This window comes from Lissotriton helveticus, chromosome 2_2 (genome assembly GCF_964261635.1).
Source record: "Lissotriton helveticus chromosome 2_2, aLisHel1.1, whole genome shotgun sequence".
NCBI classification, from domain to species: Eukaryota; Metazoa; Chordata; class Amphibia; order Caudata; family Salamandridae; genus Lissotriton; species Lissotriton helveticus.
Window position 1 is genome coordinate 472386106 of NC_136060.1, and position 14315 is coordinate 472400420.

Genomic DNA, 14315 nt, shown 5'->3' on the forward strand with positions numbered 1-14315 from the left:
ATGGGAATAGTAATATTTACCCTCCCGCTATCCTACACAAAAAATATTGAATATGTTTTATTAATATTACGTTAATATATATATATATATATATATATATATATATATATATATATATATATATATATATATATGTATTAAACAATTACAATGTATTTTTTTACTTACATTAATTATTTATTAATGTTAAGGTTATAAGTATTTTTAAGTATGTTTTAGTTAATTATATTTAACATTTAATTAATTTTAAATTACTTTTAAGACACTTAAAAAATTCAATATTTTGAATAACTATTTTTACAACGATATTTTGGATCCGATATTTTTGCACTTACCTGTTTGTAGATCGAAATTCGATATTTTGGTATTCAATATTTTGTCCTCGATATTAGGTCAGGTCGATATTGTACTCCTCGATATTCTGTCAGTGATCCAGCATGGAGAAACAGAAAATCCCTGAAAGCACGCATCGCCTACAAGGCTTGCACCACGGCACACCACCAACTCATCAAATCAACTAAGAGAAACTTCATCTAGGACAGAATCCTCCCCAACTCCCACAACTCCAAGGAACTCTTCGCCATCATACAAAAATTCACCAGACCCCACAGCAAAACTGCGACGTCCCTCCCCCCAAGACCTCTGCAACAAACTCAGCTCCTTCTTCCACCACAAGATCAGGACGCTCTACAACAACTTCGACAAACAAAACCACGACACCGACCCTCCACCAGCAATGCCACCCAACCTACCCACCTCACCTGGACCCTTAACCACAGACGACATCGCAAGGACTATGACAAGCACCCACTCCGGAGCACCCACAGACCACTTCCAGCAGCACTTCTTCCACAGGGCCACCATCGCACCAGAACTACGACAGATAATCAACTGCGCCCTCGAAACAGCCACGTTCCCCAAAGACTGGAAATGCACCGAAGTCAACCCCTCTTCAGTAAGCCCTGCACACACCGGAACTGACTTCAAGAACTACAGGCCCATCTCTCTTCTCCCCTTCACCGCCAAAGTCATCAAGAAAGTCGTCAACACCCAGCTAACGCACTTCATAGAAACCATCAACATCCCGACTCCTCTCAGTCCGGATTCCGCAGCACCCACAGCACCGAGACCGCCCACAGAGCTGCCACTAACAACATCCGCACCCTCCTTGATTAAGGCCACACAGCAGCCCTCATACTAATAGACCTCTCAGCAGCCTTTGACATCGTCTCCCACAGCATATTAGCCACCAAACTCCACGACGCTGGTATCCAGGGATCAGCCTTAGACTGGATTTGATCTATTACTCTCTGGCAGAATACAAAGAATAAGACTCCCACCCTTCCTCTCCGAACCCACAGAGATCAGATGCGGGGTACCCCTAGGATCCTCACGCGGCCCCACGCTCTTCAACGTCTACATGGCCCTCCTCGCAACCATCGTCAGAAAACACGGACTCAACATAAACACATATGCCAACGACACGCAGGTCATCCTCTCCCTCACCAAGGAACCCGACATAAGGCACAGTTTCCAAGAAGGAATGAAGGACGTCACATCCTGGATGAGTAGCAGCTGCCTGAAACTGAACTCGGAGAAAACAGAAGTCCTCATCCTCGGGTCCAACCCCTCCACATGGGACAACATCTGGTCCCCCCCTCGGAAACCCACACATCCCTACGGACCACGCCTGCAATCTCGGCATATGCTCGACTCCTCACACACCATGAACAGCAAGATAAATGCTGTATCCTCCACATGCTTCAACACACTCCGCAAGAGCTTCAAATGCACCACCCCCTGACTCAAGGAAGAACGTCACCCAGGCACTCATCACCAGCAGACAACTACAGAAACGCGCTCTACGCTGGAATCAACAAAACACTCCTTTGCAAACTCCAGACCATCCAGAAAGCCACAGCCAGACTCGTCCTCTGCATCCCACGACATGACCACATCACCCAGCACCTCCACTGGCTCCACGTCGAAAAAATAACATTCAAACTGCTTACGCAAGCCTACAAAACCCACACCGGATACCAATACCTCAACAAAAGAATCTCCTTCCAAGCCCCCAAGAGAAACTACCACTCCGCCGACTTAGCCCTAGCCACATGCCCCCCGCATCCACAGGGCCAGAACGGGTGGCAGATCCTTCTCCTTCATCGCTCCCAAGACCTGGATGAAATCCCCCTCAGCATCAGATGAAGCTCGACACTGCACCTATTCAGAAAGAACTTCAAGACCTGGCTCTTCGGATGACCATGGAGCTGCCCGTATCCCCCTCCCTCCTCAGCGCATTGAGACCCTCACGGGTGAGTAGTAAGCTCTATAAATCCCTGATTGATTGACTTTTTGAAATCAAGTATAATGCACTGCAGAACTTTTTTTGGCTATAGGTGTACTTTATGAATGGAAAATTAATTGCGAGTCAGCCTTGAAGTATGGAAGAGGGAGGGATGATCGAGAAGTTTAAAGAGGACAGCAGTAGAGACCCATCTGAGAGGGTGCAAATAATTCAGCAGGTGCCTGGTTCCTATTAGATGACACTTGGTGGTGGCTGAATAGGAGACCAAGAAATTCATTCATAGAAATTATTTTAATGGTAGGGCAACACGAGTAAATCTGTTCTGCAAAGCCTGGGAGAGACCTATAGGAGTGAGGGAAGCACTATTTCAACAGAAAAGACTAAGCACGTAGAAAATGGGTCATGCTGAAAGAGGTGGGCTGATCTTCATCAGTATCTGTATGTGGTTTTAGAATGGTAGTTGATGTGAAGGATACTGGCAGACAGCAGTTAGCTGATTGGAAGTTTAAACTGTATTCTCAATGGTTTAAGAGACCAGTTAGGGAGCATAAAATCTACTCGAATCACCAATACCCAGACTATTCAAGGAGGGCTCCCTGTGCCTAGGACCTCGCTACAATCATTATCCATCCTTCTACATCCTGAATCAAACACTCCAGTACATCTGCTATATTTTTTCTTTTTCATGAAAATATCTATGACATTAATGCACACTCCAAGTTAAGCCATGTAACTCTTCCATTTACTGTATATTAATGGATAGCTCTGGTTACTAACTCTTGGAGGAAATCCCGACATCTGGTCCAAGGACTGGGGCCTCCCTCTTTAGGAGACTGTCCCCAACCCACCAATTTGGCCAGGAACCTTGGTGTTCTCTTTGACTCGGCCCTCTCCTTTGAACTTCAGGTAAATAGAACTGTATCCACCTGCTGCAATACCATCCGCATGCTAAAAAAGATTGCTCCCTATTTGTCATCTGACGCTCGCAAGCAGTCAACTGTTGCCCTGGTATCTTCCAGGCTTGACTATTGCAATGCGCTGTATGGGGGCATAAACAAGAAAGCCCTCCATCGTCTTCAGATGGTTCAAAACTCTGCTGCTAGGATGGTCCTAAACCTCCCAAAGCTATCATCCGCTACTCAGGCCAGAAAGGATCTCCACTGGCTACCCATACATGCCAGGATTTCCTTTAAACTTATATGTCTGGCACACAGAGCTGTGTTCGGCTCTGGCTCCGATGGTATAAAGGCTCTGGTCAGTCCCTACGCTCCCAAGAGAACCCTTCGATCATCATCAAGAAATCTGCTGGCGGTCCCCAGATTCAAAAAAGCGAAATGGGGAGGAAGAGCCTTTTCCACTCTGGCCCCTAAATTGTGGAATAACCTCCCCCCGAGCTTTCCAACCAACCTTCCCTGATTATGTTTCGGAAGCTCTTGAAGACTTGGCTCTTCTCTCAGGCCTATTACTGAATTTTTAAATTCGTTGTCTGTTTTTTGTAATTGTATATATATATACTTTATGTTTTAGTCTGCGCCTTGATGCCCTTTGGGCTAAGTTCGCGCATTATAAATAATCCTTCATTCATTCATTCATTCATTCACTAACTAGATTTGCTAAACTCCACTTTTATTATGGAGTCTGAAATGGAAATGATTAGACATTCATACCACAGCCTTCGAAAATTTAGTGAGATGCTAATGCAGAATGTGTGCTACAGAAGAGTCAGAAAACAATAACACTAGCGGTACCTTATTCGGACACTGCACAATAACTATTGCTTTAACAGTCGCCAAGCTGCAACCTTTCATTACGTCGGCAAGTTGTTAGAAGATCAAACATACCATCTAGGGCTTCCTCAGGAAATCCAAGGTTTTCAAAATCATTATTTTTCTGGTTATACAAATCAAACAGTAAGTAATTTGCCAGTTCTCTGCAGCCTTCATTGTATCTGCTGTCGATTCCTGCAAAATATAATAAAGAAAATAATTGTATGACCTATTACACAGATACAGGACTGCCAATCATTGCAAGAACATCACAAGCAACCGTCAAGGAAACAATGCAAGCTTATGTATATTCGTATTGGAGCACCTATAGGATATATTATTAAGAAGCACTTTGGACATTAGGATGGGCAATTTACCGGGGTATACCTTCGACTGTTATACAGTAAAACCAATTGCGTTTTAAATTACAACATTAAAAATAAGGTAAAAATAAGCTGTGGCACTTAACAATAACATGCAATTAGCTACTAAACGTATGTAAGCTTAATACATATATGGTTATGTGAACATATGTGTAAAGTGATGATACTCTGAGCTTCCCAATACAGTTCGGAGGACACTCGCATAGGGGATCAGATAAGCTTTTGGGGTGGAAGTATTTTATGCCCTATATTTGGAAGTTGGGTGTAAAGCAGGTTCTTACCCAGAAGAAACACAATTCACATACCTTAATCACATATAAATTTAAACATTTCATTTTCAGACTGAACAACTGGATATTTATTTCATGTCACCCATTTATTGGTTGGCAGACCATCAGGTAAATGAATTCCGAAAGGTTTAACTCAAAGATTCTTTTCAGATCAGGGCTCAACATCTGAAGAGTGTTGTAGAAAGTGTACACATGTTAATGCAAACATCAGCAGGATAACATGTTCAGATGTACGTGTTAAAAGAAAGATACAGGCCCAGCCTTACTACAATAGCAGAATAAAAGGCAGCACAAGTGGGATTAAGATTTGGGGGAGGTAAGCAGATGCACACTCTGGCAGAGTAGGAAACTATATTTAGACACCACCCTAGACGTGAAGGCCACAAGCCCGCATTGAGAGAACGTGTTTAAGAAAAGATGCTGATAACGCTGAATAGAGGCGCAGGACAGATGGGGTGTTAGGCTTCACAGGACAGTAGACATGCAGGAGTTGGGCATTGCTACATTTCAAAGACAGGCAAGTCAAGGACACCAAGCCAGTGCAGAAATGTAGCAAAGCACAAGGATAGATAATTTCATTCATTAGTGATGTGATCAGTTATTTTAGTAGAATAGTATGGCCTTTTTGTAACGATGCAGTGCTTGTACAAATGTATCAGTAAATATGCAAATCTAGGTGCAACACAGACACCTTTAAAAAGTATATAAACTACTGTCCACTGCATTGCGATTTGACATTCGATGCACAGCTCTGCAGAGCTGACTGATCTTCCGTGCGCCTAATAAATTCTGTGCTTTATTGGCAATTAAAGTTGTGTCTTCTTTCCTTTCAATTAGAGAACATTTATGGCCGCATCAGCCTTGTCTGTCGCAGCCTGCCTCCGAGGGAGAGCTGCCGGAAACATCGAGTATTGCGCTACGTCTGTCTGTTCAAGAGACGAGCAGGTAAGATCTCAGGCTACTGCCAAAGGGGGAGATAAGATCGAACTTCGTACCTTACAATTTTATATGACATGACTCTTTGGCAATCACAGCATAGAAATGCTTGCATAGGGTTTTCATTTGTACTTGTTGGATTAAAATGACGTGTGGTGGTTCCCAGTATGCACCAGAAAACTAGCTAGTGTGAAATCCCCTTTGAAATAGAAGTGAAAAGGCACTCCTTGGGGGAGAGGGGGGGCTGAAGGAGTCGACAGGCAGGCAGTAATGCATTACCTAGGCGACAGCTCCTAGAAGAGACGCCCCAAATGGGTGCAACCCCAGCCCCAAATGGGGGTGGGGTTGCACACTACTCACACACCGGCGGTGTCGCCCCTAAGGAAATTTGTAACTTTAAAGCTCCCTTGAGCAGCTGGCTGACGAGCGTGGGATCCCGCACCTACGCGCCTGAGTGGTACTATACCTGGCAGATATTGGCAGCCATTGGCAACCCCAGTACACGGCCTATCCCTGCTGATGAGGGGTAATACCCCGAAACACGTGTCCAGGGATGGCGAAGACAGCGAAGATAGCAGAAGATCGAAAGATGATGCATCGCGAACACTTTACTACATTGACCAGAGTCCTTAGGGGCGACACCGCCGGTGTGTGAGTAGTGTGCGACCCCACCCCCATTTGTAACTTCAAAGCTCCCTTGAGCAGCGGGCTGACGAGCCTGGGATCCCGCACCTACGCGCCTGAGTGGTACTATACCTGGCAGATATTGGCAGCCATCGGCAACCCCAGTACACGGCCTATCCCTGCTGATGAGGGGTAATACCCCGAAACACGTGTCCAGGGATGGCGAAAACAGCGAAGATAGCAGAAGATCGAAAGATGATGCATCGCGAACACTTTACTACATTGACCAGAGTCCTTAGGGGCGACACCGCCGGTGTGTGAGTAGTGTGCGACCCCACCCCCATTTGTAACTTCAAAGCTCCCTTGAGCAGCGGGCTGACGAGCCTGGGATCCCGCACTTACGCGCCTGAGTGGTACTATACCTGGCAGATATTGGCAGCCATCGGCAACCCCAGTACACGGCCTATCCCTGCTGATGAGGGGTAATACCCCGAAGCACGTGTCCAGGGATGGCGAAGACAGCGAAGATAGCAGAAGATCGAAAGATGATGCATCGCGAACACTTTACTACATTGACCAGAGTCCTTAGGGGCGACACCGCCGGTGTGTGAGTAGTGTGCGACCCCACCCCCATTTGTAACTTCAAAGCTCCCTTGAGCAGCGGGCTGACGAGCCTGGGATCCCGCACCTACGCGCCTGAGTGGTACTATACCTGGCAGATATTGGCAGCCTTCGGCAACCCCAGTACACGGCCTATCCCTGCTGATGAGGGGTAATACCCCGAAACACGTGTCCAGGGATGGCGAAGACAGCGAAGATAGCAGAAGATCGAAAGATGATGTATCGCGAACACTTTACTACATTGACCAGAGTCCTTAGGGGCGACACCGCCGGTGTGTGAGTAGTGTGCGACCCCACCCCCATTTGTAACTTCAAAGCTCCCTTAAGCAGCGGGCTGACGAGCCTGGGATCCCGCACCTACGCGCCTGAGTGGTACTATACCTGGCAGATATTGGCAGCCATCGGCAACCCCAGTACACGGCCTATCCCTGCTGATGAGGGGTAATACCCCGAAACACGTGTCCAGGGATGGCGAAGACAGCGAACATAGCAGAAGATCGAAAGATGATGCATCGCGAACACTTTACTACATTGACCAGAGTCCTTAGGGGCGACACCGCCGGTGTGTGAGTAGTGTGCGACCCCACCCCCATTTGTAACTTCAGAAAGAGGGTCAGAAAGGGGATCCACAGACTTAACTGTGCACCATGCCACAAACTTGTTCCACCTGCAGGCATACACCGTTTTTGTGGAGGGACGCCTGGCTGCCAGAATAACATCACAGAAAAGGTGAAACCGAACCCCAGGGGTGGAGACTTTAACAATATCTTGAGCACTTGTGAATGCAGATTCATACATTTGTTTGACACCATCAAACGAGGCCTCAATGAGTATGAAGAGATAATCAAACAGGTCTCGGTTTTGAACAATGGCTAAGGACTCTTGCCCTTGACTTACCAGTGAGATCTGTATTACCACTCACCAACCTAGTCCTATTGTTAATTCCAAATGGTATTGTTGTTGACTATTGCTTACAAGTAACCAGCATGAACGAATTTAACATCTGCTGTCCCGCGTACTATGCCTCATGTACATACGTTTCACAACTTACGATGACTGTTGCACTATGCCTAAGCTGTACATTTCATTTTTGCCTCATTTATATAATTTCTACAATGCTGAGGATTGCATTTTCAGCCCAATTGCACGCACGCAGCGCCCCGGCTAAAACTGCACCACGTCCTGTCTAGAAGTCGTGCACGCATGCAGTGGCCATCCCGAACACATTAACTGTGTTTTCCACAACCAAAACAGACATTGAATAAATGTGTAGGCACCCGCTGTGGAATTAATTTATCGAATTGTGTTCACTTGTGCAAATTGAAAATACACCTTGTTTTACTGTAAATTGTATATATTGTAATTACGTACGCAGCGCCTTGCAAATATTGTACCATGTCGTGTTATGACATATCGCACACATGCAGCTGTTACCCGTGACACTGTATTTTTTACAAAACACAAGAAGACTTCGTATAAATGTGCTAGCACCTACTAGGGCAATGTAATTATCCCGTTGTGTTCACTCGTGTGAATCCAAAATACATCATGTTTTAATGTAAATTGTATATATTGTAATTATCATGTCACGATCAGCACACATCTTACACAACTAGCCCGGGCGACAGGGAGTCTTTCTTCCCCCCTGTTGAACCGTAGCCCCTACCGGCGTGAAGCTCCCGCTAGCGGGACGTCCTATAGAACGTCCTCGCGACCCAGAAGTGAGTCTGCCGTTTTTTCCGTGCGGACTTCTGACGCCGGATCCTACAGAAAAGAGGTAATAATGTAGATAGCTTCAAGCTATACGCTCCCCACACATGTCAGTTTAACCACCGCCCTCTCTTTATCCAGCAGCAGCATTGCATGCCCACGCGTTACCTTCCACTGGTGGGTAAGTGTGGCTCCATGTTTCACGTACTTGAACAGGGTTTTTTTTAACTACAGAGGCATACAGCCAACCCCAGCGCCTCAAGCTATTTTACCCTACTTGATTCAGACCGAAGATTCCCTTGTCCCCATAACAATGTTAAGGAGGGACTACATAGGATAAGGAGACGACGTACCTTGTAATTGCTCTTTTTAACCTAAAGCTCCACTAACTTGCAGAGGAGGACGCTTTTTCCTGCTTTATTCGGACGAGAAGTTTCCCGACAAACCACAGGAACTCAAGCAGTAGCTTTTTTGAATCATTAATAAGGATACACGGTTTTAGCCAGAATAAGACGGGATGTATCCCCTTTACCCAGGAGAGCCCACGGGTAAGCTAAACCTCGAGAAAGGACTCTATAGTCTTGCATATACGTTTTAATTGTGCACAACCTTGATCCATCATACTTTAAACCCCTAGGTATGTGACTCTGACACCACAGCGGTACCCAGGTTGCTCACTCAGTACTGAAGAAGACCCGCAGGCTGAGGCCCCAACTCACCTGAGCCCCCAGTCGGGTCAAAACGTCAACGCCAATCTATACCCTACCTGGACCACGAGTCTCCCCTTCACACATGTGCCACACAAGAATTCAATTGTGCATTGTATAAGAAACAAATGATATCAAATCAATATTGAAAGCAAATGTGCCAGGTTGTAATAGGACTGAGATTGTATGATCAGTCAAGTCAAAACTGTCAAATGTCCCTCTATCACTACTCTTGAAACTTCTACTCACCCCCTCATCACCAGAGCACTCTCTCTTTTTTTGCACGTTCCTATGAGTAGCCTCCTTTCTGTATCTGGTTGTTGCACCATTAGGAGAATTAATGTATTAATACGGTGAGCCGAAAGTGTTGAGGCTCTAAAGGTTTTTACAGATAAGGATTGTAGGATTGTGTTTCAATCATTTATGATATAGGTTTAGGACCACTGTTTTTCATACCAGAATACCATCATAGACTTCGGGAGGAAGATCGACAACTGTCAACTGTTGCCGCTCAATCTCCACGCATGGAGGTGGAGGCAAGACAGGTTCCGAGGGGAGGACCGTCCCCTGCTACTGCGACATGAGATCCTCCCGAAGAGGCTGCCGGATCAGGGGATCGATCGCCATGTTGAGTAGCTCGGGATACCAGTATCTTCATGCCCAATCCGGAGACACAAGGATGACTTGGGCCCGGACGCGCCTGATCTTCATCAGCACTCTGGGCAGAAGTGGTATAGGCGGACTGGCGTACAACAGACCGCAGCTCCACTCGCGACGAAAGGCGTCACCGAGCGAGTGCCGCCTTTGAAATTCCAAAGCACAGAATTTATGATATTGCGCGTTCTCTTCAGTGGCGAATAGATCTAACCAAGGCTTTTCCCACTGCAGAAAGAGACCTTGCACCACATCCAAGTTCAGACGCCAATCGTGATCCATCAAGCACTGGCGGATGAGTTTGTCCGCTCTAGCGTTCATAGAGCCTGCCAGGTGTTGAACCACCAGGGTAATGTCCTGATGTTCCAGCCATTTCCAGAGGCGCAGAGCCCCCTGAAAAAGGGTCCAGGACCACACCCCGCCCTGCTTGTTGCAATACCACATGGCAGTGGTGTTGTCCATGAACACCTGCACCACACTTCCCCGGACAGTAGGAAGGAATGCCTTCAGTGCAAGCTGGATCACCCGAAGCTCCACAAGGTTGATATGGAGCCGGGACTCCGCCGGACTCCAGAGGCCTCTGATCTCCCCCTCTCCCAAGTGGCCTCCCCATCCCAGGAGGGACGCATCCGTCACCACTGTGTGCTACGGTTGGGGACGAGAGAGGGACCTGCCATTGACCCAATCGCGATTCGTGAGCCACCACTGCAAGTGTCGTGCAGTGCCCTCCGAGATCTGGACATGATCAGACAGGTTGCCCTAATGCTGCGCTCACTGGAACTTCAGGTCCCACAGCAGAGCCCGCATATGCCATCTGGCATGTTGCACCAGTAGGATGCAGGTGGCCATCAGGCCCAGGAGCCAGTGGGTCATCCTGACTGAAACCCGGGATAGAGGCTGAAAGATCAGAATCATAGCCTGAATATCCCGAACCCGCTGTTCGGGAGGATAAACCCGAAACTGCGTAGAATCCAGAACCGCTCCGATGAAGAGGAGCTTCTGAGAGGGACACAGGTGTGACTTCGGCACGTTGATGGAGAACCCCAGCAAATGCAGGAGGTCGGCCGTAGTCTGGAGGTGGCTGACGACTGTCTGGGGCGAGCCCGCCTTCAACAACCAGTCATCGAGGTAGGGGGAAGACTGAAACCCCCAACCTGCGCAGATGAGCTGCGACCACCGCCATCACTTTCGTGAACACCCGTGGGGCGCTGGTAAGGCCGAAGGGGAGCACGGTAAACTGAAAGTGCTCTTGGCCTACCGTGAACCGCAGGTAACGCCGGTGGGCCAGCAGGACGGGGATGTGGAAATAGGCGTCCTGCAAGTCCAATGCTACCATCCAGTCTCTTGGGTCCAGGGCAGCTAAGACCTGAGCCAAAGTCAGCATCTTGAACTTCTCTTTCCGGAGGAAGCCGTTGACGTTCCGTAGGTCCAAGATAGGGCGTAGGCCCACTTAGCCCTTCTTGGGTACCAGAAAGTAGTGGGAGTAACAACCACACCCTACTTTTGGCCCAGGAACGTGCTCAATGGCCCCCTTCGCCAAGAGGGCCGTAACTTCCTCTTGCAGAAGTTTCAAGTGATTTCAGATCATAATCTGGATGCCTTGTTCCTTACGGAAACTTGGCTGGACGTCGGTTCAGATCCAGATATTGTTAAAGCCCTTCCTTCGCGATATATTATGTATCACCTGGATAGGCCGGACGGGAGAGGCGGAGGAGTGGCTATAATATACAGAGATGAATATGTATGTAAAGCAAAAGACTGCAGCATTAATAACTCGGAAAGCTGTCAGTTCTCCATACGCATATCCTCTACCATCTCTTTATCTGGCCTACTTGTATACCGGCCTCCCGCAACGTTAGGTAATTTTGTAGACTCCTTTATGGAGGCAGTGATACCATTGGCTGCCGCATCCTCCAATTTTGTTGTCCTTGGGGACCTCAATTTACATTTTGATGATCCCTCTGATAATGTAGCAAGAGACCTTCAAAGTACGCTGGCTGCACTCGATCTTCAGCTTGTAAATGTCGGTAGCACCCATCAGAGGGGTCATCAGCTGGATGTGGTTTTTGCTAATTTTGAGAACTTGCTAGCCCTCCAGCCGCTAGCGCTTCCCTGGATTGATCATTACTTAGTCTCTTTTAGATGGCAGCTGGGGAAGTGGAGAAACCCTGTCCCTAGGCAGCACATAGTGGAACGACTCTGGTCGAGGCTGCCAGTGGATACTTGGGTGGCAGAATTATCTAGAATTTGTCCTCCTCCTGCCACAGATCCCATTACCGCTGATCAACATATAGGGAATTGGTTGACAAATTCTTTGGATTCACTAATTCCCAAAAAGAGAAGGCCTACTAGAGAAAGAAGAGTGGGCTCTGCCCCTTGGTACTCCCCCGAACTCAGGATTCTTAGAACTCTTTGCAAGAGATTAGAACGTGCATGGAGAAGGAAGCAGACGGAAGACTTTAGATCAGATTACAAGAGAGCGATGAGGAAATACAAAAATGCCCTGAAGAATGCCAAAAGGAGCTTCTTCAGTGATAGGATCGAGAAAGCAAGCAACTGTCCAGGGGAATCTTTTAAAATTTTTAAATAACTCCTGAAGGCCCCTATCCCCCCAGTTGTTCACAATAACCCCCAGGAAAAATTTGAAGAACTTGCGGGTTTTTTTCACTCGAAAATAGAGAAGATCCTACTCTCACTGCCGACGACCTCCCAACATCCGGAGTTGGACCTTAGACCAGCAATATGCCCTGTTGAGTTAACCTCCTTTGGCCCCTTCTCAGAGGAAGAGGTCACAAACGTCTTGAAGGGGATGAAGAGTGGGTCCCCCAGTGACCCAGTGCCCATGAAATATCTTAAATTAGTGGCAGACTCTTTGTCCTCCCCGCTGTCGGATCTCATTAATCTCTCACTTTCCCAGGGCACAGTACCTCAGAGATGGAAAGAGGCGGTGGTAAAGGCATTACTGAAGAAACCAGGTTTAGACTCTACTAACTTGGCCAACTATAGGCCGATTTCACTTCTGCCCGGCTTTTCTAAAATTGCCGAAAAGTTGGTCAATCGTCAGCTTTCCCACCATCTTGAGTCCCAGCATCTCCTGGGAGACTCTCAGACGGGCTTCCGCCCTGGTCAGGGAACAGATACAGCTTTACTGGCTGTAGTGGAGGAAGCTAGGAGCATTCTTGATTCAGGAGGATCAGTGGCAGTGATCCTCCTGGACTTGAGTGCTGCCTTTGACACCGTAAGTCATCAGGTGCTCCTCCAACGACTGTCAGAGGTTGGCGTGACAGGGCTGGCGTTGAAATGGCTCGAATCCTTCCTCTCTAATCGTTGTTACCAAGTATGGGAAGGGGGAGAGCAGTCAGCCAGGTTCCCTCTTCAATGTGGAGTTCCGCAGGGCTCATCTTTGAGCCCTACCTTATTTAATACCTATATGACTCCGCTTGAAAGAGTGGTCGCCCCTTCAGGAGTCCAGATCATCAGCTATGCTGATGATACACAGCTGGTGGTGGGGCTTACCCAGTTGGCGGAACAACCTGAAGTCCTTCATGATTGCCTTGCCAATGTTCATCGTTGGATGTCCCACTCCGCCCTCAAGCTGAATGGGGAGAAAACTGAGCTGATGCTCCTGGGAAAGTCCAGTCCCTCTATTATTGCTAGCTGCTGGCCCCGGTCTCTGGGTGATCCTCCATCTCCCAAGAAGGAGATCAAGACCTTGGGAATATGGCTGGAGGAAGACTTGTCCCTGAGGACTCACGCCAGGAAGATCGCAGGGGTGTGCTTCGGCCTGCTTCGGTCAGCTCGCAAGGTTTTGCCACTGCTCCCTGATTTAGCGAGGAAGCTCCTTATTCGTGGCTTAATCCTGTCGAGGCTTGATTATGGGAACGTGGTGTTTCTTGGCGCCCCCGAAGCAACTCTGAAGACCCTCCAACAGGTACAAAATGCAGCTGCTAGAGTGTTGATGGATGTCCCCAGAAGACATTCAGCTGCCCCGGCTTTGAAAATGCTCCATTGGCTTCCCGTTAGGGAACGGGTGAAATTTAAGGCGCTGTGTACGGCCCATAAAATTCTGCATGGTAAGGGCCCTCCGCTCCTTGCCCCCATGGTTCGTCCCTATAAGCCCACACGTCTACTGCGGTCGGACCAAAGACATCTCTTGCAGTCAACCAGAGTAAAGAGAGCTCGCTCTGGGGGGAGGCGGTTCTCAGTGCAAGTGGCGGCACTGTGGAACTCCCTTCCTTTGAAGATCCGTTCAGAGCCTAAGATCCTACCTTTTAGGAAACTTCTGAAGACCTATCTGTTTCCAGTGTAGTGATAAA

The 14315-nt window shown here is 47.7% G+C and overlaps 1 protein-coding gene across 3 annotated transcripts in view; it reads right to left on the minus strand.

Moving 5' to 3' along the window:
* DNAAF9 (dynein axonemal assembly factor 9) overlaps nucleotides 1-14315 on the minus strand; it is a 548844-nt gene that overhangs the window by 400614 nt on the left and 133915 nt on the right. For all 3 annotated transcript variants that reach the window (XM_078678718.1, XM_078678720.1, XM_078678719.1), the window contains exon 3: nucleotides 4150-4269. In XM_078678718.1, the coding sequence (XP_078534844.1) occupies nucleotides 4150-4269 (120 nt within the window). The remainder of the gene's footprint in view (nucleotides 1-4149; nucleotides 4270-14315) is intronic.